Source organism: Aquila chrysaetos, chromosome 4 (genome assembly GCF_900496995.4).
Source record: "Aquila chrysaetos chrysaetos chromosome 4, bAquChr1.4, whole genome shotgun sequence".
In the NCBI taxonomy this organism is placed as follows: Eukaryota; Metazoa; Chordata; class Aves; order Accipitriformes; family Accipitridae; genus Aquila; species Aquila chrysaetos.
The window spans coordinates 14208804-14234759 of record NC_044007.1 but is presented as its reverse complement, the minus strand read 5'-3'; the positions used below and the strand labels follow the sequence as shown (position 1 = coordinate 14234759).

Here is a 25956-nt window from a genome sequence, read left to right as displayed (position 1 = left end):
CCCCGGGAAGATGAGCAGAGAACTTGCACAGCTTGCACAGCACCTCATACACCTTCCCTCGGGTGCTTGGGGACTCCAGTGCTCTCCGCCTGCCCCTCTGCCCACTTGCACAGATGGCTAATCGGTGCCCAAACTCCTTCCCCAAATTTCCATGGCATTAACTATCAAACTGCTTTAATACTTTGTGGTTACAGACCTCAGGTTTACACAAAAGCTACTTACCTGATCTTTAATCAGAGTCCAACGTGGGCTGCTTTTTTTTTTCCTTTCATTTCATATATGGCTATGATAGATAATGGAATTTGATTGCAAACATTTAAGATGTAATTACTTAAGCCCCATTCCCATGCTGGAGGGAGGCACTGTTATTCAGGTATAAGGAAACACTGAAACAGAGATTATGACAAAAAGGTCCTTGGAGTCAGGGCTATGAGCCAGCTGCTGTGCCTCCTGGTGCAGAGATTTAAAGGAACAACTTAAATCTCCTGATCTCAGTTTTATTTGAGCTATTACTTATATTCCACACAAAGCTGGGAAAGACTGACTGGAAAGTATTTTTAGGTCTTAATAGCACCCATAGGTTGAAGGCAAACTTATCAACAAACAAAAAGGGCATGTTGAAATTCTGCTGTTAAAATACTGTAAGAAGATTGCAATCCTTCTACCACTTGCCAATTTTCTCTGCTCATTACGTCTTGGGTAGATTAAGCATGACTCTGTACAGTATCTGGCACTGAAGTTTTCCAGTTTCAGCAGCTTTTCAAATATGCATTAGCTAAGCAAAAATGTTTTCCCAAGGACTCATAAAAATCTGAAAGATGGGAGCAGCCAAGATTACAACACGTGGTCTGCAAACTTTCCAGGTGAAAAGTTCTAAATTGCACTGATCAATGCACAGAGGGGATTAAAAAACCCGTCATGAGGAAGGTAATCACTGACTGAGAATGAACACAGCAGTCAATACCAACAGCAAACCCTGTGTATTTTTTTGGTATAACTGTCCTCAGTGTGACAGGTCATAAAACCAGGATCCTGCAGGGTTTTAATCAAAATCACCCCAAACAGTAGGTGTAATGATTTAGGGAATCTGTCAGTTTATGTAATCTGCTCACCTTGGGGATTCATGTATTTATATGTATTTATCAGATTGCGACTCCATTCTGAATGTCAAGTTCTCTATATCTGCTGTCTTTTTACCTGAGTGTTAAATTCACAGCTGTATTAGTAAGAAATCACAGAGATGGGGCTGGAATGGTTCTCAGGAGGTCACCCGGCACATCCCGCTTCCCAGAGCAGGGCTAACTGTCCCGACACACTCCTGAAGGTTACAGTGTCACCTGTCCTTCAAAGTACCCAGTGATAAGGATCGCACACCTTTCCTAGAGAATCTAATCCAGTACCTCACCCACACACGAAGTTTTTCCCAGGACCTACCCCAAATCTCCCCTATGCAGCAGGGACCTGGAGAACATGCTCCCTTGTCCTCCTTGTGTCTCATCTTCATACTTGAAAACTATTGATGTGTTTTCCACGGACTTCTCTAGATTAAATAACTAAGGTTTCTTAAGTATTACCCTACTGACAGTGCTTTCGAGGTCTTACATTTGCATTGCGGTGTATCACCTGAGGCTTTACTCATGCTCTGTAGTTAGGTAGGATTACTACACCTGCCCAACACACAACACTTCTGCTATAACCCAAGATGATTGTCTGTATTTTCCAGGTGCTTCCTGGCAGAACAACTACCTTGTCACTCATTTTCCACCCCAAACCAGCACAGTTGATTATTCCCCAGCACTGAACTTTGCACTTGTCCTTTCTGAACCGCATCCTGTCTTTCTTACAGACCATTTTCCCAGTCTGTAAAGACCCTTCAGCAGCCTGACACCTGTGCTGAGCAACTTCTCATTCCCCTCCAGCCTGAAGGCTGATGCTCCTCCACTCATACAGGAATCCCATCGGACAGGGAGATGACTATCGCCACCCAAGGCAAACTGGTCTGCTATCAAATCTGAACTCCTGAGAAAAAGTAATTAAGTAACAGGCCCTCCAAGACAAGGACTTAAGACTATTTGATGCAGTAAATTGGTGGTCACTGATGATGTGGGCTGGCGATGCCCACCAAAGTGCTGTCTTTACACGTGACGACGTGTGGACATGAAGGAGAAGGGTGTGCTGCAGAATGTCGAGTCACTTTAAGGACAAGGACTCGGGTCCATGGACAAACTACACCCCGAAGCAGTGGGGAGGAGAAGCATCACCTTCTGCTGGGGTGCTCTTGCTTCACAAGCTCTTAAGGCTTAGTGACACACCTGGATGCAGCCTCTGGCTCCAACACCTTACCCAGTTTTCACTGGGAATTGTCACCTGGAATTGTCAACCTTCACCACCACACTGCACGGCAGGCTGCAAGCTACAAAGCTTGGGGCTCTCGCCTCACGTTATGGTAACAAAGAATGAGTCAGAAGCTGGCTTCCCAGAAAGTCTGAAAACTCCATCATGGGTAGGTAGACTGGGACAAAACAAACATCAGTGTAATTCACCGACTTAATTTTTTTTTTTTTTTTTAATATACTAATTTAGCAGCAAAGCCTCAGTTCATTTGGGGAGAGAACTAAAAGACCAAGAACAAAAATTAACTAATGAGAGTGCAGTAAGAGCCCCACTGCTTTTGCCTATGTGCAACCAGCCCCTCTGAATGAGAACTCATTGAAAATGGTATAATAGAGGCCTGTAGCAAGGCCAAAACAATGGAACAGCAGCTCTTTCTCAAGCCCTTTGACCATACTGGCAGAGAAACGTGATTAAGATTCACATCAAGAAGCACAGACAGTTTCCACTGCACAAAGACAACCACGGGAAAGCTCTCTCTGAATTAATGTTGATGGATACATTCAAAATAATGCAGATGGTTATTTCCAACCTAGATTCAAGAATGTGTCTTCTAAGCTCACCATTTTAAGCTAAAAAAGCCAGGAATTCATTTGCCAGAGCAGGAACAGAAGCCATGGTGAAATTAAGTGTCTCCATCACACGTGCAATCCTCCAAAAGCCCCAAACCAGTGGTGCAGAACTGCCACGCCAGCACATCCAACTCAGGGCAACAATTTCACTTTTTTCAGCCTGGAGGAGCAGCTGGAAATCTGAGCGCCTTTGCCAAGCCCTCAGGTCTGCACACTGAGATAGAAATCTCAGGAGATCGAGCTTTTGGCTTTTTCAGCACTCCTGCCTCTGGATCCAGGCCAAATGGCTGCGTCCATAATCCATCTGGTATGCTTCTGGCCATTAGCCTTGGCCAGAATTTGAGACGGAGGAGAAGAGAGGATTTCAGGTGAGCACATCAGCCCACTGAAGAAGAATCTGCTTCTCAAACCATGACATTTCTAGTGTGATATATAGCTATGCGCCAGCTACACCTGTTCCCGGCTGACTCAGCTGTTCCCACCGCTCTTGAAGGGGCCATAATAAAAAAGCACAGGTACCTGGTGGCTAGCAGGGGGTAGGTATGCAGAGGGCTGAACCAAGCTTCTTTCATCCGTGGCATGCTCTCATATATTAAGAGGTCTTTCTCTGTCAAGACCACTAACACTGGCTTCCAGTGCTTCTCATTGTCTCCTGGCACCTGAAAGAGAGCAAAGTTTCGGTGAAACAACAAGTGACAAAGCTACCATCGTGCAAAGCCCAATGATATGAACTTGTCAAGTCCTGGACAAGATAATGAACAAAAAAGAGTTTTACTTCTTTGGCTTTTTGGTATCTCCCACCTGAATTTATAACCAGCTGCAGCAGAAATGGAGTAAAGTGCAATGACATCTGCTGCTCTCATTAGCAGTGCTGTTTCTAGCCCTCCTTGCAGCCTTCCCCTACTACAGGCTACTCCATAAATGTAGTAGTGGAAGAACACTGAGACAGAGCTGGCTGTTATTTAGCTGTGGTATGCACAAAAGGACCTTAAAAGCGTACTTATAACGTGCACCATTCATGCATAGCTGGCACATTAACCTGAGCACTGGACACTGCTGCTGCTGTTTCTATTTCCAGGAGTGAAAAGAAGCTGCAACATCATCACTATTAAAGAATTGTGTCAGGTAGTAAAAAATAGTGGTTTGGGAGCAGATGCTTTTTTCCTCAGCAGTTCATGTTTTCATTGCTTCTCCTTCCTTCATACCATTCTTCCAGTTTTACAAGTGCCAATTTACAAAGAGATCCAACTTAAACATGGGGTTGATCTGAAGCATCGACTGAGTGATAGATCTGCATCCACATTTCAAACCCATCTGTTAAAGACGTCTAAAGACTGGGGCATCAGAGCCCTTTCCTGGTTGTAGAATCCAGGCTTGGAATTGTATTTGGCAGGTTAGCCATGTGGTAGTCCACATGGCTACACAATTACTGTTATGGGGACCAAGTATGGATCCTGTTTTTTACCTATTCTACTCTGGCAGCATAGAAGTGTCTTCAAATAGATGGGAATATGAAAAGGTCTTAGTTTCAAGTAAGAATGAAGCTCTTCTCTTTCACAAATTCATCATTTTCCTTTTGGTGCGTATAAAAAAAAAGACACCCCGTTAGGCAGTAACACTCACAGACATGCTTTCAAACCCAAACACCTCATTTGGGTACTAAAGGGAATGTAACAAATTCTGAGATTCACCAGAGAATCTGGTTGTCTACATGACTCCTCCATTAAAACCTTCTCTGGAAAAGAGAAGCAGTTGTCTGGGCTGTTTTATGGGTGATGCCAGCCTACTTGCCATGGGCATGTGTCACTGGGCACATCACTGGGTGGAGAAACATAGAAAAGGGATCAATCAAAGGTTGGCCAGGCTGGGAGTGGCACAGCCAGAAATGGTGATTCCAATCCTTAAGTACGATGTGTCTTAAGTGATGGATTCAGACTGAGAACCACACTTGAAACGCTTGTATCTTATATGAAGACAGATTTCAAATTTCTAAATTTCTAAACTTTTAAGGACTTTAAAGACAGTTGCAAGATAACTTTGCACCGGAACACCAATGCCCAAAGCAGATCTTAAACTAAGATTTTTGGCTTCCATAATTTTTAAGAGTTATTTTTCTTTCTGAATTAAGCTTTTCCAATAATCATATTCCTGTTTACAATGTTACTTGCTCATTGGTTGTTCATGTCTGTGTGTTAATCAACTTAAAAGTCATGAATGGTTCATCCTTTTAATTTCTTCAGAAGTGTCAATACTTATTTACAATTTTCTTGTGGTGACAGTTTCTTGAAATGCAAGCTTTCACTTTCAAATAGGGCTGAATAGAGAAGACGCATAATTAATACACCTATTAATACACTTCAGAAAGAATGCAAAATCCAGAGTTCTCGCAGCCCGTGTACCACAGGAATATTCATATGAGCAAAAAGCATCCTCAGCTTCTTAATACCTCAGTTATTAACTACAGCTAACACCCCAGTTCCTAGCATGGGAATATAGAAGTAAATGTTACAGTTAATGTTAACATTTAATAAATGTTACGGTTAATGTTAACATTTAATTTTTGAGCACCAGCCCGTGTTCTTTAATTTGAAAGATTTTAGTACACACTTCTGAAGATTTCCAGAAAAGAAAAAGGAAGATAAATATGAAGGCTATCATAGGATGAAAAAGCAGGATGTTCAGATCCATACTCTGGAGGAGTAAGCAGGCAGCATACTGGGCTGTTACTTCTTTTTTTTTCTATTCTGTGACCACAAGCAATCCAAAGACTACAGGAAATTGCTCACAGCTTTTCTGCAGAACCATCATGCCTGTGTAGCATTTTCAATCACAAGCTTTGTTATTAGGTGGCTGGTCAGTCAACTGTGACTCCAGAAAGTTTGGGAAACACTTTTCCCTGTAAAGCAACCACAAGAAAGGGAATAAACCTCATTTTGCTAGCTGGTCCCACAACTACTTGCTGGACAGCCCTAAGCATCAGGAGCCAGAATTTCCAGCACGGATCCTGCGGTCACCACCCGTACAGCAAAGCCCACAGCTTTGCCCCAGTCCTTCCCAATAGCAGGGTGACTACGGAGATGTGGCTTGGTCATAAGGTATTGAAGACTTTTTCTCAAATATAAGTGACCTTATGCTACCCCTCCTTGTAGGATGTATCCCTTGTTTGTGCAGTGTATACTGGGAAGGGGAGAGAGGAGAACAATATTTGCTTGCGTCCTGCTAGGAAGCCCCTCCCCAGTAAGAAGGGCCATGCAATACACACATTTTTAAACACATTTTTTTAAACCTTGCTGGGACCATAGCTGTCTCACTGCTAAGGAATGCTGGTGTAAGCAATACTGCTGCTATTCCAGACCTGAAGAAGGATTTGTGTGCCTGAAAGCTTGTCTGTTTTTTTCCAGCTGTAACAGCTGATCTAATAAAAGATACTGCCTTGCCTTAAAAACCTTGAATTGTGTTACTGTTCCCTGATTTTGTTGGGGTTTGGATCAGGCTTTAACGGCTGATGCCGTGCTGTTCAACAGGCAGTTGGCATTTCTGGAAGGTGTCAAAGAGAACACACTGTCCCGTAAATGATAATAGCAAATTTTACAAAGGAAGAAGAGAGGCTGCAAATACACCATTAGCCTACAGGGCACATTAAGAACAAATCATCATGGGAAATTAATCCAGATCAAGCAAGTGTCGCACCAAGCACGAATATAATAGCAAATAACAAAACAAAAGCAAAACCCATGCTGCTTACAGGCAGCTAAGTGAAGGATTTTTTCAAGTTTTAAAGGTTTTAAAATCTGACTTATCATAAAGATAACATGAAATACTTCTCTAAGAGTAAATTTAAGTATCATTTGGGATAGATTTTAGAGGCACCATTGTAGACGACGGTTAGGGCCAGCTTCTTAGCCAGAATTTTGCAGAATTCTGGCACTTGTGCTACAGTTTCTTTGCTCCAGTTCCCACTTGCACGTACAATTCCAAGTGCATTGATCTGTGTTGCAGACAAATAAAATCTCCACCCACTCTAAAAAACTTTTCAAACTCAACTCTTCTTCAAAGTCAAAAATGTTAGATCAAATCTAGATGAACTAGAGAAAAGAAAAATCAGTACTCCTCAAACCTCCCACCACAATAAAACAAATCAGCAAATTTTTTGCTGGTCTTCTGGGCACTGTTCAGGTAACTCTAAGCAACAAGTACCAGTGCCCTCTCTCCACGCTCTGCTCATCTCAGCTGAGGTCACTGCTTATATTCCCAGGTGAAATTCCACTTCAAGTCAATGAAGCTGTAAATGTTTATACCAGCAGCAAACTTGGTTTTTTTTCTTTCCTAGACACACTGTGCCTCTAGATCAAAGTCTTCAAGTACAAAGCTGAAAAGGGAGAACATATTCTAACAAAAAAACCCGAAGTGCGGTGAAGCATCCTTTTTGCTACTCGCAAACCTCTTTGCTCCTCATATACTCACCCCATGAAGTGCAAACCCCACTTTTTCCTGTATGCACCTCTTTGGTTTACCTTTCCAATTTCAGAAAATATTACATGTATGGCAGGGATGAAACCTGATTTTTTTTGCGTGTAACACCACGATGGCTGGGCCTTGGATGACACCAGAGGAGACCTGCATTCACATCTTGCTCGGCCATAGGCTTCCTCTGCAAAGTCAGTCTAAATGCTCTGCATTTCCATATGGACACCACGGTCTCTGCTGGGGATGCAAGTGGTGCTGTAACACACACAGCAGGAACAGATGTAAATGTGAAGGTGGACAAAACTGCGCAAGAATGGCTGCTGTATTTCAGCAGCTACATGGAGACCTGTCCATCAACCTTTGGCTCCCACAAGACCCAAAGTGCTTTGATGTAGAAAGCAGATGGCTTATGCAGGGTTAGGAAGCGTTAGGACACACCAGACCCCACCGCACCAAGGATGCGCCTGAGCTCTGGCTGCTTCTGGATGCCTTTGCAGTGGTGGGGCAGCATCGCTCCAGGCTTTGCTTTAGGGCCAGACCTGCAGTCTGAAGGACTGACTCTGCAAATAACGACGTAGCAAGCTCAACGCTACCTGTACGACTACTCCTGCTGGCTTTCTGGCAACGGCTCATGTGCTTAAGACCACTGCTTGCAATGTACCCTTAAAGAGTAACTAACTCCTCTGATACGTAGCAAACAATATTTCAAAGAGGACCCAGCTTGTTTTTCCTGCAGGTGATGGGGACTCCCTGGCCCCTTTAATGGGTATCACAGCTTCCAAATCTTTAATAGTTTTCACATATAATTAGTTGCCGTAAAGACAATGGGCATCTCCGTAGAGATAAACCCGTTTACAAACGGTTTGGCCCTTTGCTCTTTCATCTGCCAGGTCTCCTTTTCTTAAGGTTTTTCTTTGAATTTCAGTTATTCATCTACTTCAGGCTGCCAGGAATGGATGAAAGAATACTTTTAATCTATGAGGCTCACAGATAATTAAATTAGAGGCCTCAGTCTACTCTGGAAAGCTGTTTTATATTTTCATTAACTCAAAAGGGACATTTCAATTACATTCCCTTTTTAGTAAACAAATTATATATTGCCAGCAGACTCCACTGCAGCAAGTATCCAATATACAGCCTTTCAGAGAACTGCTGTGAAGGTAGCAAGTTTACGCTTACAGTAAGTGGTTTAACCCCCTTTTCCATCACCCCCTCCCAAATCCCAGAGCTACACTATCCCCTCGCACAGAGCACAGAAGAAGCAACCAAGAAATAATTTTTTGCAACTTTTTTCTTGCTATTTTCTCTCCTCCCTCACTTAAAATTTCTCCGTGCTGACAAGAACCAGCTTCCGCACAGGCTGGGATATGTTCTGCTACATATTTCTTGCCTTTTCATAGTCTTTTGATGAAGGGCTATGTCCATGTTCAGAATAAATTTGATTCATTTACAGAAACCTACTTGTCAGTTCCTGAAAATAACAGCTGGGACTGAAAAGGATTTTTTCAAGACAAGCAGCAGTGATGCAGAAATACATCATGCAAACCCCAGCATATGCAACAACGCTGGTAATTCTGTGAGCTCATTTGACAGGAGGCAATTTGCAGTGCAGGAGTGGGTGTAAGTGACAGCCGTAGGCAGGGTATATCAACACCTCCCACGCCACACACAGACAAGATGTGTTTTGCTGCTAAACTTTGTAGTTTTAAACAGGAAATAATGTGCACATTGTTTAGAAAAAAAAAAAAAGCTAATGAAAATGTGTCTGGTTTTGTTCTTCTCTCTTTGACCTCCATGATGGCTCAAAGGTGGCTCGTGCCATTATCAGATCTGGATTACAGTCAGTGCACGCACAAAAGTCCCCCAAAGGGCACAATATTGCCTCCTGTGAGCAGCAAGCGAGCGATGCACGTGCTTGGCCGTGGTGCCAGTGCTGTGTGAGCAGCCAGAGCCACGCAGGTCAGGTGGGAACCACAGCAGGGACCACGCTGATCCACCTCTCCTGTTATCCTGAGCGGAGCTCAGGGGTATGCTGAGAGCTATAGTTACAGGCACTGCTGCATACGGACAGGACACCCATTCTCAAGACAGGTCTGTTCAAGTCTGAACTCCTTCTAAATATCCTTTAAAATGACAAGATACAAGCCAACTTCTGTCAAAAGTAACACAGTCAACCACGTCAGCACGGCAATACGTTCAAGCCAATGTCCTGACTCTCTGGACTAATAGGATTTTCAAACAGCTCTGGCTCATATCCAAATACCTCTAAATGTCAAGAGAAGCACTCGGCCCTCTGTACTCACCCACGCAAGAATGGCAGCTGATCTGAGACTTTTCCTACAGCCAAACAAGAATGTCCAATCCCAGTTTTGTAGTGGAGGTTTGCTCCAGAGCTCGGTGAAGTCAACCGGAGTTTTTTTGAATGACTCTAGGTTTTGGACTAGGACCTTGGGAAACAAGCCTGGAGGGCTGCATGTCTCCCATGCTGCAGAGAGGATGGATCCAAATTCTTCTCGGAGGTGCGCAATGAGAGGATGGGATTCAACACCCACAAGTTGAAACACGGGAAATTCTGATTGGGTACTCAGAGAAACTTTTTCAGTATGTCACGGTGGTCAAACACTGGAACAGACTGTGAAATGTCCACCCATCAAGATGCTCACAACATGACTGGGCAAGGCCCTAAGCAAGCTGGTCTAGTTGGCTCTGCTTAGAGCCACACGAACTCCCTTCCAACCTATATTATTCTGTGAGTCTATAAAACACTGGAAAAAAATGAAAGGAGAAGTCCAGATCTGGATCAGAAAGCCTTCATTTAGGTTGCCCCTGAGTTAAAGTTGGTCTGTACACATGCAGTTTTTCATGCATATGTGCCGCCTGAATGTTGCATCAGTATGAATGCAGTAGTCACACAAAATGGTTAGCGCAGCTTAAGGGTTTGCAGGATGATTTGTAGTTACCTTGTACCTTAAATCATTTAGAGCTGTATAAAATGTGTATCCTTGATCCTTCTGACTTGGCAGAGTTTAACACTCTGGATTTCCTTTGCAGTAGATTCCTTGCAAAAGATAAGGAATGGAAGGGAGTGGAAAACCCAGCATCACATAAACTTTATTCACTGTACCACATACCTTAAGTAAAAATATATTTCACAACTACATGAAAAAAGTTTAAAAACCTGATGTGTTCTCTTTCTTCTCCTGATCCATGGGTCCACAGAAACTGGTTACCTAAATCCACAGAAATCCAACTCCAGGGGACTCAAAAAGGAAAAAAATGGTAATTCATCTATTTTAGAAACCTCTACCATGACCCAGGATCATTTTGCTATGCATGAAGTTGAGATTTGAAGGTCCACAAGTAAGAGCTCTTTTGCAGTGAGACAGGAGACTAGCTTTCTGATAATGTCAGGAATCTTTCCAGGGAAGAGTAAACAGGCAGAGAGCACAGGAGATGGTAAGTGCCCCACACTATTTGTTAAAGACACCGGCTGCTTTTCATCTTAGAGAAGGTGAAAGGAACTCTACTGTGTTTTAAGAAGTATTCTGATGCTTTCTGAGTAAAACACATTTTATTCTATAGCAATTTCTTCAGACCATGAGAGGAGAGCACTGTCTGAAATTAAGTAGTGGTAATTTATGATAGCAAGGCTTTCCAAACAGCAAAGGTCCACTCCTGGGAAGATATAGTGTTGAGCTAAATGATTTCTGTAGAAAAACCTGCACTTTGCTATCTTTTTTTTTTTTTTTTTTTTTTTTCCCCTTTTTATTGCTTCTCAGAAATTGCCAAGGGAGAGCAGGGAAGGGAAGAGGACATTTCATCACTCATGGGCTGTGGCAGGGAAGACCTGCCTAACCTGTAAGTCACAAGGACAGAGACAGAAGGCAAGTCAGACACATGGGAAGGTCAGGACAGCCCAGCTGGCACTGGCAACTGAGGCTGATCAAGAGATAGTGGACAGGCCAGCTACAGTTCAACTGACCTTCAAAGCCAGTTTGAGTGGGAACAAACCTGTGCTGAAGAGGTCATATTTTAAGTATTGCTTATACAAGAGGCACAGGGGAAGGAGGAAAAAAAGGGAAGGAAAGACCATTAAACTCAGGCTTTTCTAATCAGTTACACAGATTGAACAAATGAACAGAAAGCCTGAAGAGTGGAGATGAGCACAAAGCCACTATATAAAAGCAAAAAGCTTGCAAAAGTGGAGGCAATCACAGCAATATCTCTTTTCCAGCACACTCACTCCACACATTCAGGATAAAAGTGAAGATGCTGTTAGCAGACACCTTTGCATCTCTTGTGCGTTCACGCATTCTGAGTATGCATGGCTTATCTATGGGATGTCTGGGCTCTTCAGACTGCAAGTGAAGGTGGCTGTAAACTTGCTTTCGGAAAAGTGTCTCAGGAACATATCACAGAAAGGTTGGTGATAGAAACTGCCTGAAGCTCATTAAATATTTAAATAAAAATCACAGAATTAAAATGTGGGATGAACTGTACTTCCAAGACATAGCTCAGTTCTGTGAGAGATGAGCAGCTGTGCTGTTTCCAAAATAAACACTGGACCTCAAAGCACAAGAATCCTATTACTAAGGGAAAAACACTGAACTTCCCTTTAAAACGGAGCAGTCCCCTTCCTCCAGTAAGACAAGCTTGCCCTAGGAAACACTAAGAAGGACCATGGCATGGTCTTCATCTTCAGTTCATGGAGCCATTTTGCACATCAGGGTCAGCCCCAGAAGAAAAGAGATCATACCTGTTAATGACTTTGAGTTAGAGGCAAGAAAAGAGAAGGGAAGCTTTGGAAGCTCTACCACATCTCCTGTGCAACTGCTCAAGAACGGGTACTGTTACTCAGTGGTGTGGTGTCCTGGGATGATAGAGTTAATTTTCTTTCTAGTAGCTGGTACAGTGTTATGTCTTGGATTTAGTATGAGAAGAATGTTGATAACACTGATGTTTTCAGTTGTTGCTAAGTAGTGTTTAGACTAAGTCAAGGATTTTTCAGCTTCTCATGCCCAGCCAGCAAGAAGGCTGGAGGGGCACAAGAAGTTGGGAGGGGACACAGCCAGGACAGCTGACCCAAGCTGGCCAAAGGGATATTCCATGCCATGTGATGTCATGCCCAGTATATAAACTGGGGGGGTGTGGGGCTGGGACAGATCGCCGCTCAGGAACTAACTGGGAGTCAGTCGGCAGGAGGTGAGCAATTGCATTGTGCATCACTTGGTTTGTATATTCCAATTCTATTATTATTGTCATTTATTATTATTATTATTATTATTATTATTATTATTATTATTATTATCATCATCATCATCATTATCATTATCATTATCATTATCATTGTTAGTTTCTTCCTTTCTGTTCTATTAAACTGTTCTTATCTCAACCCATGAGTTTTACTTTTTTCCGCGATTCTCTCCCCCATCTCCCTGGGTGCAGGGGGGGTGAGTGAGCAGCTGTGTGGTGCTTAGTTACCGGCTGGGGTTAAAGCATGACATGGGGAAAACTAATTTCCCCCGGGTATGCTCCAGGATATCAAGAGCAACCACTATTCTCTGCTATGCCCTGCAGGTTGCTATATGCCAGAGTTTTCTGTTCAAGCCAAGGTGAAGCATTTTATGAGGGAGTTCATCATCATCAGTGGAGTATAATGGTAATTGTACAGGAGCAGGATCAATGTAAACACACCACAGTTTCAACTCACTGTCTCTAAAGAGTCTATAATTTACAATTGAATCTGACTTCAGCTGATCAAGTGGGTACCAGATTAGGATAAATAATACCATTACCTCAAAAGATATACACATCTCATCTTTCAATTCAGTAAAAGTGCATGGATTTCTAATCATCGACTCAAGAACACTTGTCCACAGCACCCAATCAAATGTGAATGCTGGAGCTGGACTTTTGATTTGAAAGCAGCTTGCAGTTTTTAATGATGGCTCAAACATGTAAAATGCCATTTGAAATTATTACAGTGTCTGTTTGGTGAAGGACAGGTAATCATCAATGTCTGCATTAAAACTAGAGTGACTGAAATCTGTCCCAGAAGATGTTCTGTGCCTTCTCTATCACATTGTCTTTCCTAATATTCAGTCTCAGAAATAATGGTCCATCATGATGGGTACCTTTTCAAGACTGACAGATTTGACTGCCTTACTCAAGGGTCGTTATAAATCAGAAGTGCTGGAAGAAAAAATAGTAGGGGAGCAATACAGAAAGAACAAGATGTTTCTTTGTCATTGTTATTATGTTGTCTCAAGGACAGTCCAGAATACTGTGTCGTTTCAGTCTATTGTGTCATTGATCAATATTCAGTAATACTGATGGACTGCAATGCAACTAATGACCTCAAGCAAATGAGTGAATTCACTACACGCCTGGCACAAAAATGTATTCTCTTCAAAAAACACTGATAAAATCTATATGTTATGCTTCATCAACTGGAATTTTGAACATGCTGAGAAATATTTGGAAGCTTTATTGAAAAAGCAAAGATTCAAGTAGAATCCTTAATAATTTGGCTTAATTTTGAAAAAATGTGGAGCAGCCACAGGTTTCTGAAAAGTTTGGTGAAAATTAGTCACAATCTGGAATCCAAAGCCACTTATTTACATGCCTAAGTAAAGATCTATCACAAAAAGGTCCTATATTTGTCTTTTTTATGATTTATTTATTTATCTGGTTGTCATTTTCAAAGCCATTCAATTATTTGAGACCATATCTTTTTTTAAATGGATAGAAACAGAAAGTCTGTATCTCTGCCAGCACAGTGACAGACCTCCACAAGCTATCTAAGATACTCAAGGAGTATACCTCCTTTCTTGCTGGGGAAAAAAAGGAACTTAAATACATTATTTTCATTAGAATTTGTTTATCAAATTCAAGTTTTTCTGATGGGCAGGAAGATTCCCCCCCCCCCCCCCCCGAAACCCAGCTGAGCTCCAAGAGACCTCTGCCTGCCAAACAGGTTTCCAGTTTGCTACACCTTGGCAACCAGTATGGAGAGCTGGAAGACCATCCAGTAGGTTTTCATGGTGGATCTCAGTATTGGTGGATCCCAGGGTGCCAGTAAAGGTAGGAAATGAACGGTTATTCCATTTAATATCCAATTTGCTTTCTTTCACTCCTTAACCAGGACAAAGTTGAATTTTAACATCTTTGCCCTTTCAGAGAGCTCTGTTTGATATTGGATTTGTTAGTTTTCTAAGGAACAGGTAAAGATGACAACTAGGATCTAATCAAAAAGTGCCACCTGCCCCACTGAAAAGCTAAAAATATCCTTTTTCTGCCTTCAAAGAAGGCTTAAGCCAGTCACTGTTCAGGAATGTGAATGCTTAGATTCACAGAAAGAGGGCTGAAAGATGACTTGAACGATCAACTCATTCAGCCTCTGCTCAGGAAAGGACAGACTTTGCTCCCAAAATTTGTCTAGCCTGTTCTGTAAAACCTTCCCTGACAGAAATCCCCAGCTACTCTATTGTAGTCCTTAACCAGCTTCACCATTAGGAAATTGTTGCCCATGCTGGAGCATGTGCCACTGTGGTCCTGGGGACACTGTGAGGTCAGGTACCATTACGTGCTTGGGAGACTAATAGAAAACTCAAATTTGGGGTTTTAGCTAAATGTCTTTTTAAGATGGTCATTACTCTAACCCTGCCAAAGAAATTGCAGGAGAGTGATGGTCAGAGAGGAAAGGGATAAGTGGGAAGAATGCAGGAGAGAAAGTTCAGAGCTAGAGGATAACTGCAGTTCATCACTGGTCCTGTGATTTGCTGGACAGCTGTCACCACTACCTGTCTGGTACATGAAGAAATACACACACATCCCTAACATTGCAAAAATAACTGACAAGGCAGCTTTAATAGGAAACCAGTATTACCAACTCCAGCCAGCCAAAGGTCCCTTGGGGATGTCAAGTGGGGCTTGAAAATCAGTCTGAGGTTTGCTTGGTATTTAAAATACATTTTTAATTCTTGCTGATCCAGCAAGACTTTTTGCTTTGCTGACATTCCATAGTTTCAAGCTTTTCTCTGTGGCTAGGAACCTACAATAAAAATGAGAGCTCAGCTTTCATAAAACCTCTTTATTTCAGAAGATGGTAGAAGAAGAAATATCCCTAAAGTAAAAGTATTCAAGCTATGAGGTCTGGACCTACGGTCAGGATGTGAGCTGCCACTTCTCAAGAGGCATCACTTTCCCAGACCCGATACTGCTTATATTACAAGATCTGACAAGATCACAACCCAGGGGTTTATGGCAACAACTGTTAATTAATCTACTATCTACAACAAAAATGTAGCAAATATTGAAGGGCATGTGTTAGTAGAAACTATGAATATTCAAGAAAGCCATACGAGGAAGACAAACATAAAGAACCTTCTACTTGGCAGTTATCTATGCTGAGTTTTAAATTAGCCACACAGGACAAATGGATTTAGTGCTGTGCCATGTTATTTCATCTGGATTACTAAAAGATACACAATTAGGGCCATCAATCTACAGACCCAAATCCTACAAATATCAGCAAATTACATGCTATAAGCTATGCAATTTTGAAAGCTAATGCTCTTTATCTGGTTCTAATTCTCAGTGTTTCATATTTTTGCAATAATCACAGCATTTAACTACTCATAGGACAATTCTACTGAGAACCGAACATTCCTCTAGAAGAAAAACTTGGGAGGAATAAAGTCAATTTCCAAAGCTAGTATAAACAGATTGAATGCTACAGGTTATCTCCCTGGGGCCAGGATGGGAAACTAAGGTTTCAGATTTAAGAATTATCCCTGAAATACATAATTTAATAAAATGAAGAACTTCCCGGTAACAGCATTAGACTTTTACATCTCTTAACAAACACATCACATATCTGAAGATAAATGATTTTTGGCACGTGAGATACAAGATCTCATGAACCAGCTGATTTCATCAATGGAAGACTCTTTCCTGCTGTGGGCTAATAAATCACCCTGACCAGCAAGTGCCAGCCATTTACAGTCAGAAATGGCTGAGGGTAACATGAACATCATAGAGCTGCTATTACTTCTGTAGCTACAAGAAAGTGAAAACCCCAAGAGGACAAACACGTATGAATATTATCAAAGTGACTACACCTAATTCTACTCTTGGTATTAGATATGTATTTGCACTGAAGTCACAGGGAAATTTTACAAATTATTTCTTCCAGTTTTATTCCTACTATGAAGATAAATATTTGTCTTTTCATTGAGATCTCTTTTGTAGTTTGTACTGGCCTAAACATCTTACATATACTGATATAAAAAATTTTAACTCAGTTGGGTAACAGCAGTATAAAACTGCAAAAAGAAAATTGGAAACCATGTATTTCAGTAACATTGTCATATGCAATTATTCATATAACCCATTTTAGAAGTATAGCAAACAGGATTAGATATCATACCAGTGGTTGAATACCAAAATTTCTGGATTTTTAAATACCATGTCCTCATTGGCTTTTTTATTTCCTTAGCCATATGGAAAACAGTCAGGCACAATTAACTATTTGTCAGAAAACAATCTATTAATTAACACCATTCTGTGTGAACGAGCTGAAAATCATGTTCTTTGCTTGCCAAAAAGCTTCCATTTCTGCTTCATGTTTGTGCTTAGAACTAAACATAGCTACAGATAGGCTGCTTGACATAACTGACCAAGGGAAAAAAGAACAACTGCCGCTGAGGTTTTTCAGAACCAGCAGCCAGCAAGATTTTTCTAAAGATAGGGAGGGGGTCAGCAGGGCTTCACCTCTGCATCTCGTAAAATTCTTTACTGACAGATCTTTGATTAAACTAGGCAGAAATAGATTAAATCCCAATTAAGACATTCATATTTGTGGCAGGGCTTGAAAGAGAAAAGAAAGTGAGGGGGGAGAGTTAGTTACAGTGTTTTCTAGGCTTAACCTTAAAAATACAGGACCTGACTTCAATTATATTTATATCCATTCAATTCTACTGACGTCAATGGATTTACTCCTAAATTATGCCAGATGGAAATCAGGCTAGCTATTACCACATTTTCATGCATATAACCAGCACCCCTTTAAAAGTACCATTTATTCAAAAGCATGTCCTCAGACAACATGGATCCTCAGATAACCCAGACAAAATCAGAAGAAGGGGCAATCAGTGATGAGGAATGCCAGGGGAGAACTGCAGAGTGAGAGAAGAGGAACGGAACGAGGAGATCTGGACCAAACTTCCTTTGCTGCTATCTGCACATGCACATAACCTTCACTGCTGCTGAATCCTGGGCACTAAACCAATAACCTCTGGGGCCGACACAGGACAACATGATGGCTATTTGCTTCCCTACTAGAAAAGCAGTCTGTAATCTGTGTTACCTCTAAGATCGGTATTCTAATATTTCTTTTTTTAGTATAGCAGCCTGCAACGCTTCCAAAACTTTTGAAACCCTTTGCAGCTCCACGCAGGGCTACAGGTGCATGACCGTTATCAGTTAGTTGTTGGCTCCTCGTAACCGTTTTAAAAGTTGTTCACTTTCCTGGATGCGATCCTATAACCACAACCCGTTCCTTCTGCTTGCGCTTGCAAATATCCAAGCAGCTGTTCTAAGTTATTTGAAGGGGCTAGAGATTGAGGTTTTACTTGACGTTGTCCAGGCTAATGGAAACTGATGAGGTACATGACCTTCGATGAGTGGAAACAGCCCCTCTGTCCAATGTGAAGTGAAAGAAGACAGAAGCTAAAATTCCTCTCTTTGAGGTCTCCCTGCAGCTGTGAAGACTTAATCTTACAGGGTTATGAAAGGTTCAGAGAAGGCTGGTCTTATTCTTGCCAATAGGGGATATTTCAACACCTTCCAGCCCACTCAACAATTTGTACACCTGTCTGCACCCAATGATCTCTGCAGCTTATCAGTGGGCTGCTCCTTCCACCGTCACCTTCCCGCAGGCTCCTTCCTGTAGTTCCGCTTCATCTCCCAATCTCTTCCAGTGCTGTCCCACTCTTCCCTTCTCCAGAACTCTATTCATCTTTCTGCACTCATCCATTTGGATTATGTCCCACAGGAACAAAAATCACAGCAGAGACACGTCTGATGTGTGGTTCCATGTTTCCTCCTTCCTCTACCTTGCCTACGCAGATGGTTAGAGTTTGGAGCAGGGTCTGCTCCTGCTGGTACTGTTTATGCTGCAATCTTGCACCACGGCACTCCAGGTTTAGCTAGTCCCAAGGCCCTCTCATACTAACATAATTATTAATATTATGTTATTAACCACAACAATCACCACCAGAATCAGTGCTGCTCTCTTGCTCATTTCAAACTCTTGCAACAACAAAGCAAGAACACCACAGTAAGTCAGCTTGTCCTCAATAACCAGCTTTCCCAAAAAACACAAAAGCAGGGGGCCTCAAGACAAAAACATCACATAAAAGGTTCTCACACTACCTTGTGCAACTGTGCAATCCCTCTCTACACTGCTCTTCTTTGCAATACCTCCAGCTTCTTCCATCTCTACCAGTTCCCTTTGCCTTGTTAACATCTTCCTGCAGTTTTGGGCATGCAGATTTAAAACTCTGTTCTGAAATTTTAGGTGGGAGAATGTTAATGTATTCTTTAACAATATGATTCAGTGATCCAAAGAACATAGCAAGAATAAGCATTTTCTAAGTGGAATGAACACATGTGTGTGTTTAAACCTAAAGGTTTAATGTATTTCCTCCTTGAAGGGCCCTGCAGAAAGCCTCACAGGATGAGATGAGGCCAGAGACAACACCATAAAAGTCTTGTTTTCATAATGATGTACAAGAAATTAATTCCATAAGCAAATAGGTAATATTCTATTTCCATAGCAGGCTCCTCCTCAACGTGAACTTTTTAGAGCCATTTCCATAAACGTCACTGACATTTCCAGGATGAAGCACACAAAAGCAGCTATACCCGTACTACGCATCGGCAGCCTACTCTGGCCGATGTCTGCAACTATTTTCAGCACAAGATCAACAAATTAATGTTTGCGCAGCAGCATCTGCTCAGCAGAAATGTATAAATAAAAAAAGCCCCAACAATAACACGATATGTTCACACAGTTTCAGGAATCTTCACTGTGGCTAACAGTCGTTAGTATCTAGTGATTAAAACCCAGGTGCTTCCTTCCAGCAGGGCTACTGTTACAGTACGAGCACCTGAAACTCAGGGAATCCAAATAACATCTGAGAAAACCTTTGGTAAGTCCATTTGTCTTCAACAGCAACAACACTATGTTGGGAGCAGCAGGTCCAAACCCCCACACCGAGTCTCCTTCTGATGTACACCCAAAGAAACAGCCCCTTTGGCTCCAGAGCCCCTTGTTGTACCCTGACTATTGAACAGGCGCACTGTACAAGCCGATACGCCCTTCCAGAGGAGGGGGTGGAAATCCCAGTACTTAAAAAAAATGTTCCAGGGTATCCATCTATATCCTCAACAGTCTTGCAGTTGGAGCTGGTAAGAATGGGTGTGCTTTTGCTGAAGTTGCTGGAGTTGCTGACAAGATGGCTCACTCTTCTTAACAGCATGACATCTAAGCGCTACCATTTTTTAGCAACTTCTGACTCTTCTGATCCCTATGTCCAGTAAGTTTAACTTCTATCGCTTGTTATACCTGTGACTCTACTGCTGCTGTCTGACTTTTCTGAAAAAAACCTAAGCTGTTAGAAGAGAAAAATACTTAATGTCACTATTAGACCAGAAAAAAATGTGACTCCGTGAGACATTTCAGCAAGAGCAGCTCTAAAATGGACTACAGAGTTTTCCATGGATCCTGTTGTGTGGTTATTACTAAGGATGGTGTACCACATCTATGTTGAAATTGCATTATTTCTGTGTGCTGTGCTAGTGCTGGAAAAAATCCAATGTCATTCCAACAGGTTCTGCCATGAGGTCAGGTGTAATACAACAGTACCTAATTTCTCTAGCCCTACGGTATGTCTGACAGGATAAGTCCCCAATGCCAATGTGAGGCCACTTCACTTCTTTCATCTCCACCCTCTCCAGGCCTTGGTAATGCTGCATGTATGGGGAACTCTACTAGGAACAATGCAAGGATGGGGCAGTTTCTCATACATCTACTCATACTTCGCTCTTCCAGAAGATCCTGTTTTGGATTCTCCTACCCACTGACCCCCCTTCTCACCCTGTCCCTTCCCTATTTTGCATCCAAAGTCTAATGTGAACACCAAAGACTGCATCTCTGTGTACTTTGGGTTTTTCCATTCGATTCCACTAGATTTTCTGTGTGAAGCAGTAACGCTCCTTCAGCTTTATTGATCAGTTTTCATTGCACAAAGAGGAGGACATAAAACTGTGTGCGACCTGCAGAAATCACATTTATTCTGTCTCTATTTCTCTGTCCCCTGCAGCTGGTTATTTAGGGCTTACATTAAAACTGGAAACGTTGCCTTCTTACGTAGTCATTGTGCAACTCTTCCTTCCTTTCCTAGTCCTTCAAGTGAGGAAGACGGCCAGGAGAAGAATATTGTGCATGTTGAGATTTTTGTCCATCTCTCCATGGGGATGATTAGCAAAATACTGTCTCTCCCTAGATTTACAATTGTAAAATGAGATCAAAATCTGGCTCTTCGAGGGAAGTGTACTTTTGGAAGTGATCAGAAACAGCTGAGGGAAGTGTTACTTTTGGAAGTGATCAGAAACAGCTGCTTTCAAAACCAGTGATGCTGGCTGGTTGTCATAAATCAACAATTGGTCTTAGGAATTTTACTTGTGAGGACAGGAGAACTTTGCTGAAATATTGCTAAATAAGGTATCTACTAATCAAAAAAATATAGCAATGCTCCCAAATTCCTTGCAATGCCATGATAATCATTAGATGGTAATCTCTGACAAGGTTAAATCTAATGTTATTCAATGGCTGTTCCCCAAAGTAGATTCCCTTTTGGTAGTAAAATCATTATCTTACTGTTTAAACATTCAGGCTTTCCTCTCTATTTCACAGTTCATAAAGCACCTTTATGGTGTTGAGATTTTTTTTTTTTTTCCGAACAGACAGAAGATGGTTTGTTTTTCCTGCTTTGATTAAATCCTACATCCCACAAGCAGTGAACCTGTGCTACTGCTCTACTGTTTTTAATTGTCTCCTTCTATTAAGATGCCAGCACTGTATGTCTTTCCTGCAGCCCCAGCACGATTTTGCTACGTGCCTGGCATCAGTGCTGTCGGGTCTGAGGTTAATGTGTACACCATACAACTCATTAGCTGCACATTACTATCAGAGCCAAAAATCAACATGATTGATCCAACAATATGTTTGGGCTTAGGACCGAGACTCAAAGGAGGTCTCACCAAAAGCAAAGGTCAGCAACTTGGCACAATTTTTGCTGTGCACAGAGAAAGCTTTTCTTCCAAACTATTCATCAGGGAAGATACAAATGACAACCAATATGGGCCTCATTAAAAACAAGAAGAGGAAACCCCTTGGAGAGGGAAAGGAGGCTCCCTCGCTATAATTTTTTTTTTCAGTCCTTTCCTAAAGCTTTTATTTACATTACAGTAAAGACAACATGGAGCTTAAAGGTAGCTGTGGGGCTTGGGGTTTACGAGACTTGTTAGACTAATTATCATGATGCGCACTATCAATTACTGTCCAGTTAAGCAGAGAGGATAACTCTGCAGGCAGAAATAAATCTTCAGAACTGAAGGATCTGGGGGAAGGGAATAAAAGGATTTTTTTTTCATCAGCACTATTATTTCTTTTAGTTAAAAATCCAGTGTCAAAACATTTCCCATCTTAAAATAACTAAAATAAAACAGACACTAGTTTAAGAGTGGGAGAGAGGAGAGGAATGATACAAGAAACCTTTTCAGTTGTGGATTTGTTTCAAGTACAGTTCTTATGAGGTTTTCACTCATAACACAAGCACTCTTGCCACAGTCAGGCCCTGAAACCAGTACTTCAAAATATGCTATTTTACATATGGTATCATCATGTTCTTTCTTCCTTAGTAACCAAGGGTGTTGAAAATGCTATTGATACAACAACTAGGCTGTACGAGAAATACTTCCCTGCACACTCCAGAGTTGGTGTGTTGCAATATAATTGTCTAATGGCACATTTTTGTAAAGGCTGTCATGGTATTATGGGTATAATTTTATTTTTCCAGGATACGATAATAAGGTAAAAGGCTGGTGTTAATAGCCTTAGGAACCTATTACATAAACAGAGGTTGAGGATTAAAATTGGACTGTATTTGTAGAGTCTGCATTGAGTAAATGTCTTACCACACTGAAAATTATAACACGCATAACTTTTCCCTCTCCCCTATTTTTTTTTAACTCTCCTATTCTTCTAAAGGTCAATCTCTCTTTCCAACAGAGAACACAGCTTCTTTTCAAGGTATTTTTAGAAAATCTGTTTATTTTTCTCTGTTAACAGTTGTTTGGCAAAACAGGATACAGGCATATATTGCTTCTGCTTATATCAGCAGTGATACTCTCTTCTTCCGCAACACCCCTCAAACATTAACCAGCTCATCTGTCCTAAAAGCACTTGTGGGTAGAGACAACACACCTCTGATTGCAAGCTGAGTGGGCAAGCAGGATGGGACAACACTATGCAAAAAGATAGGGAAAAACCCAAACGTTTTCCTCTAAATTAGGGCATTTTTACTAGGAACAGCTCCGCTTTTGCCAGGAGACTTCTCCATGGGGATCAGCTGAGGGTCCTGGGGGGAGAAGGGCTGCAGGGCAGAGAGAAGAGGAGGGGCGGTTTATGGCCTATTCTGCTGCTTTCTAATCTATTTATATTTATGCCATTAATCAAAAAGCTGAAATGGGAGTATTGTTGTGCCAGAAAAAAAACCCTGATGACTGGGGTGAGAGGAATTCATAGCGGGCAGAGCCTGAAGGTCAACACGCCCCTAATGGGCCCCTCCATTCCCCTGAAGGTGATTTTTAACTTCAGGAGACAAAACCAGCAAATGAGAACAAGGTAACTTTGAACAGAGAAAACACAGCTTGATGGGAACTTAATGTCTGGAAAAGCTAAGATTTTCTAAGATAGACAATCTCTTCCCTTTCAAACTTCTTACATGCAGCCAGCAAGCAGAAAAATGCAGACAAAAGAGCAAATAGACAGAGTGCAAGGGTGTAGCTCTTGCAAAACACTGTCTTTCTCAGTGCCCATCGTGTCACAGCGGTGCGTAATCAGGGTAGATCAGCCCAAGGGATGTAAGAATGAATCTGTTTGTCCCGTACAACTGAAGCGGGATCTAGGGGCTGGAGGGCGAGCTGGGTTTCCACAACGCTGCTCGGGTCAGTGCGGTTCATGGGGGAGATGCTCAGGGCTTTCTTACCGCTCAGTCTGCATTTGCCTTGCTCTTTTGTTTCAGCTAAGTTTGCCCCAAAGCATTGCCTTAACGCCAGCCTCCCCATCCCAGATAACACACACATCGCTCCGCAGCGTCTCCGAACGCCCGGGATGAGCTCCACACCTTCCCCAACCGACGTGCTGGTCTGCTTTCTCCCGCCCTTCATCCCACAGCTGGGCAAGGACAGGCACTCCACTTTCTTACCCCGCCACTGCTGACGTCCTACTTGGGCCAGCAGAAGGAGGCAGAAACACAACGAGGCAGAGGGAGACCAGTTGCGTTGGTGCTCAAGTGCTGCTTAAAATAATTGGGAAGGGCACCCCGTGCTCCCCACTGACGGCAGGGCTGGATATGGGTTCCGGAGAGGTCTCTGCTTCCTTATGCAACACATCTTTTAAGGAGAGGCTCTTGTTGCATTTACATCACATTTGAAAACCAAGGAGCATCACTGTCCCCAATTCCTTCACTGTCTTTCTTGTAATATTTACTGTCAGAGGCTGAAAGAAAAAAGGAGGCCTTTCACGTGCTTCTGAAGGAAGGCGATCAAAGCCTTCTTTCACATCATACCTGTATCTTTCCTGCTTTTTTTTCCAACTGAACTTGACTGCAAATGTGTTCAAACACGCGCTTTCAAACCTGCAAAGCCTTAAAAGGTGAGCTGATCCGGCACATGCGCAAGGGGAGGTGGACCCTTATGGACACATCCAACTGCAGCTGCCAAGGTGAAAGATGGAGAGGCCTAATATCCTGAAAATTTAGCAAGATCTAGGAAGAAAATCCCTCATCTACCAAAATCTAGAAAGTCCCTCATCCAGCAAAATCCAGCCCAGCCAAGCAGCAGTTCAGGTTTGGGTTATGTAGAAGAAAGAGTTAAGCATCCATGCCGTGGGAGCCAGGACGTCCTCCCACAGCCACCACCCCGCCACGTCGCCACGTCGGAGGAACCGAGAGAAACAGCTCCCACAAGGCGGGGAGGTTTCCTTTTGGCATCCTCTCCTCCTTCCAAGCTACAGCCCATCATTTCCCCTCTCAAACCCTGCCCCGGGTTTGTCGGCAGGACATCTGCAGAGGTCCCTCCCCGCAGCAGAGGCACAGGCCACCACGTGGATCCCACCTGCGGTCTGTGTCCCCCCCTGCCCATGCAGGCACAGCTGCCAGAGCAGGAGTCACGTCTCCGGGCTCACGATTCCTCCTGATGCAGGAAGGGAGAAGTTAAATAAAACTCCACGGCGGGATGACATTAAAAAGGAACTTTCTCATCATTCCTGTGGTTCATAAGAACAGCAATAGTAATATGCTGTATTTTATGGAAGAAGTTAAGTCCGTTGTTAGGATGGTTAGATCAAAACTGAGGCAGAGGGAGAGCGGATGTGATTACCTCCGCTGGGATCTGGCCAGAACTAACGCAGCCCTCATGGGAAGGACAACAGGACATGCAGGGCCTCAGTTTACACTTCAGCTCTACTTCTGCAAGAATAATTTAACATGTGAAGGCTACCGCAGGCTCAGCGGTGCTCACTCACTATTTAACTGTGCTCCATAATTATCTGATAGAATGGTTTTCCTTCACTACAACCACCAAACTGTACTGCAGAAACACAGACTTTCGAGCTCAGGTCCTTCATGCATTTACCACCATATTCCTATAATTTTTCATGATTTATTTACACTTATTCTTCTTTTCAATCCCCTTGCACTGCGTGCTTCTGCCTGACTTAGATTTATCATTTGCTTGGCTCTCATGGGCATGGGAAGAAATAGCACGTGTGTTACAGATAAAGACTGGCAAAGCCTTTAACACAGTATGGTGAATGAAATGCCTGTTTTCAGCCTGAGTCTTCCTTAATATATCTATTTACTGGAGGCACCTAAAGCAAGAAGAGAACAATGTTACTGCTGATGAAAGTGGCCTGTGAAGGAACCTCGCTGAAGCTGGGAGAGGAAATTACTCTTCATGCTATTTCAGGTTTACGTCTTTCCTAAGAACAGTCTGATCGTTATCCCAGATAATGAAGACTGCTAATGTAATTAAGCACTCTGTTGTGGTGTTTTACAAAGCAAACAAATAAGTTGCGGAATTAATAAGCTGCAAGGTTAAGTGACACAGGGCAAAAGCAGGACTCTTCATTTGGATGTAAGTAAGTGCTCCACAGCAAGTAATTAGCTGGGATTTA

General features: G+C 42.4%; 1 protein-coding gene across 1 annotated transcript in view; it reads right to left on the bottom strand.

Annotated features, from left to right (window-relative positions):
• The window catches only part of SNTB1 (syntrophin beta 1), a 118115-nt gene that overhangs the window by 9886 nt on the left and 82273 nt on the right, over nt 1–25956 (bottom strand). The window contains exon 4 of the mRNA XM_030011629.2: nt 3483–3622. Coding sequence (XP_029867489.1) covers nt 3483–3622 — 140 coding nt within the window. The remainder of the gene's footprint in view (nt 1–3482; nt 3623–25956) is intronic.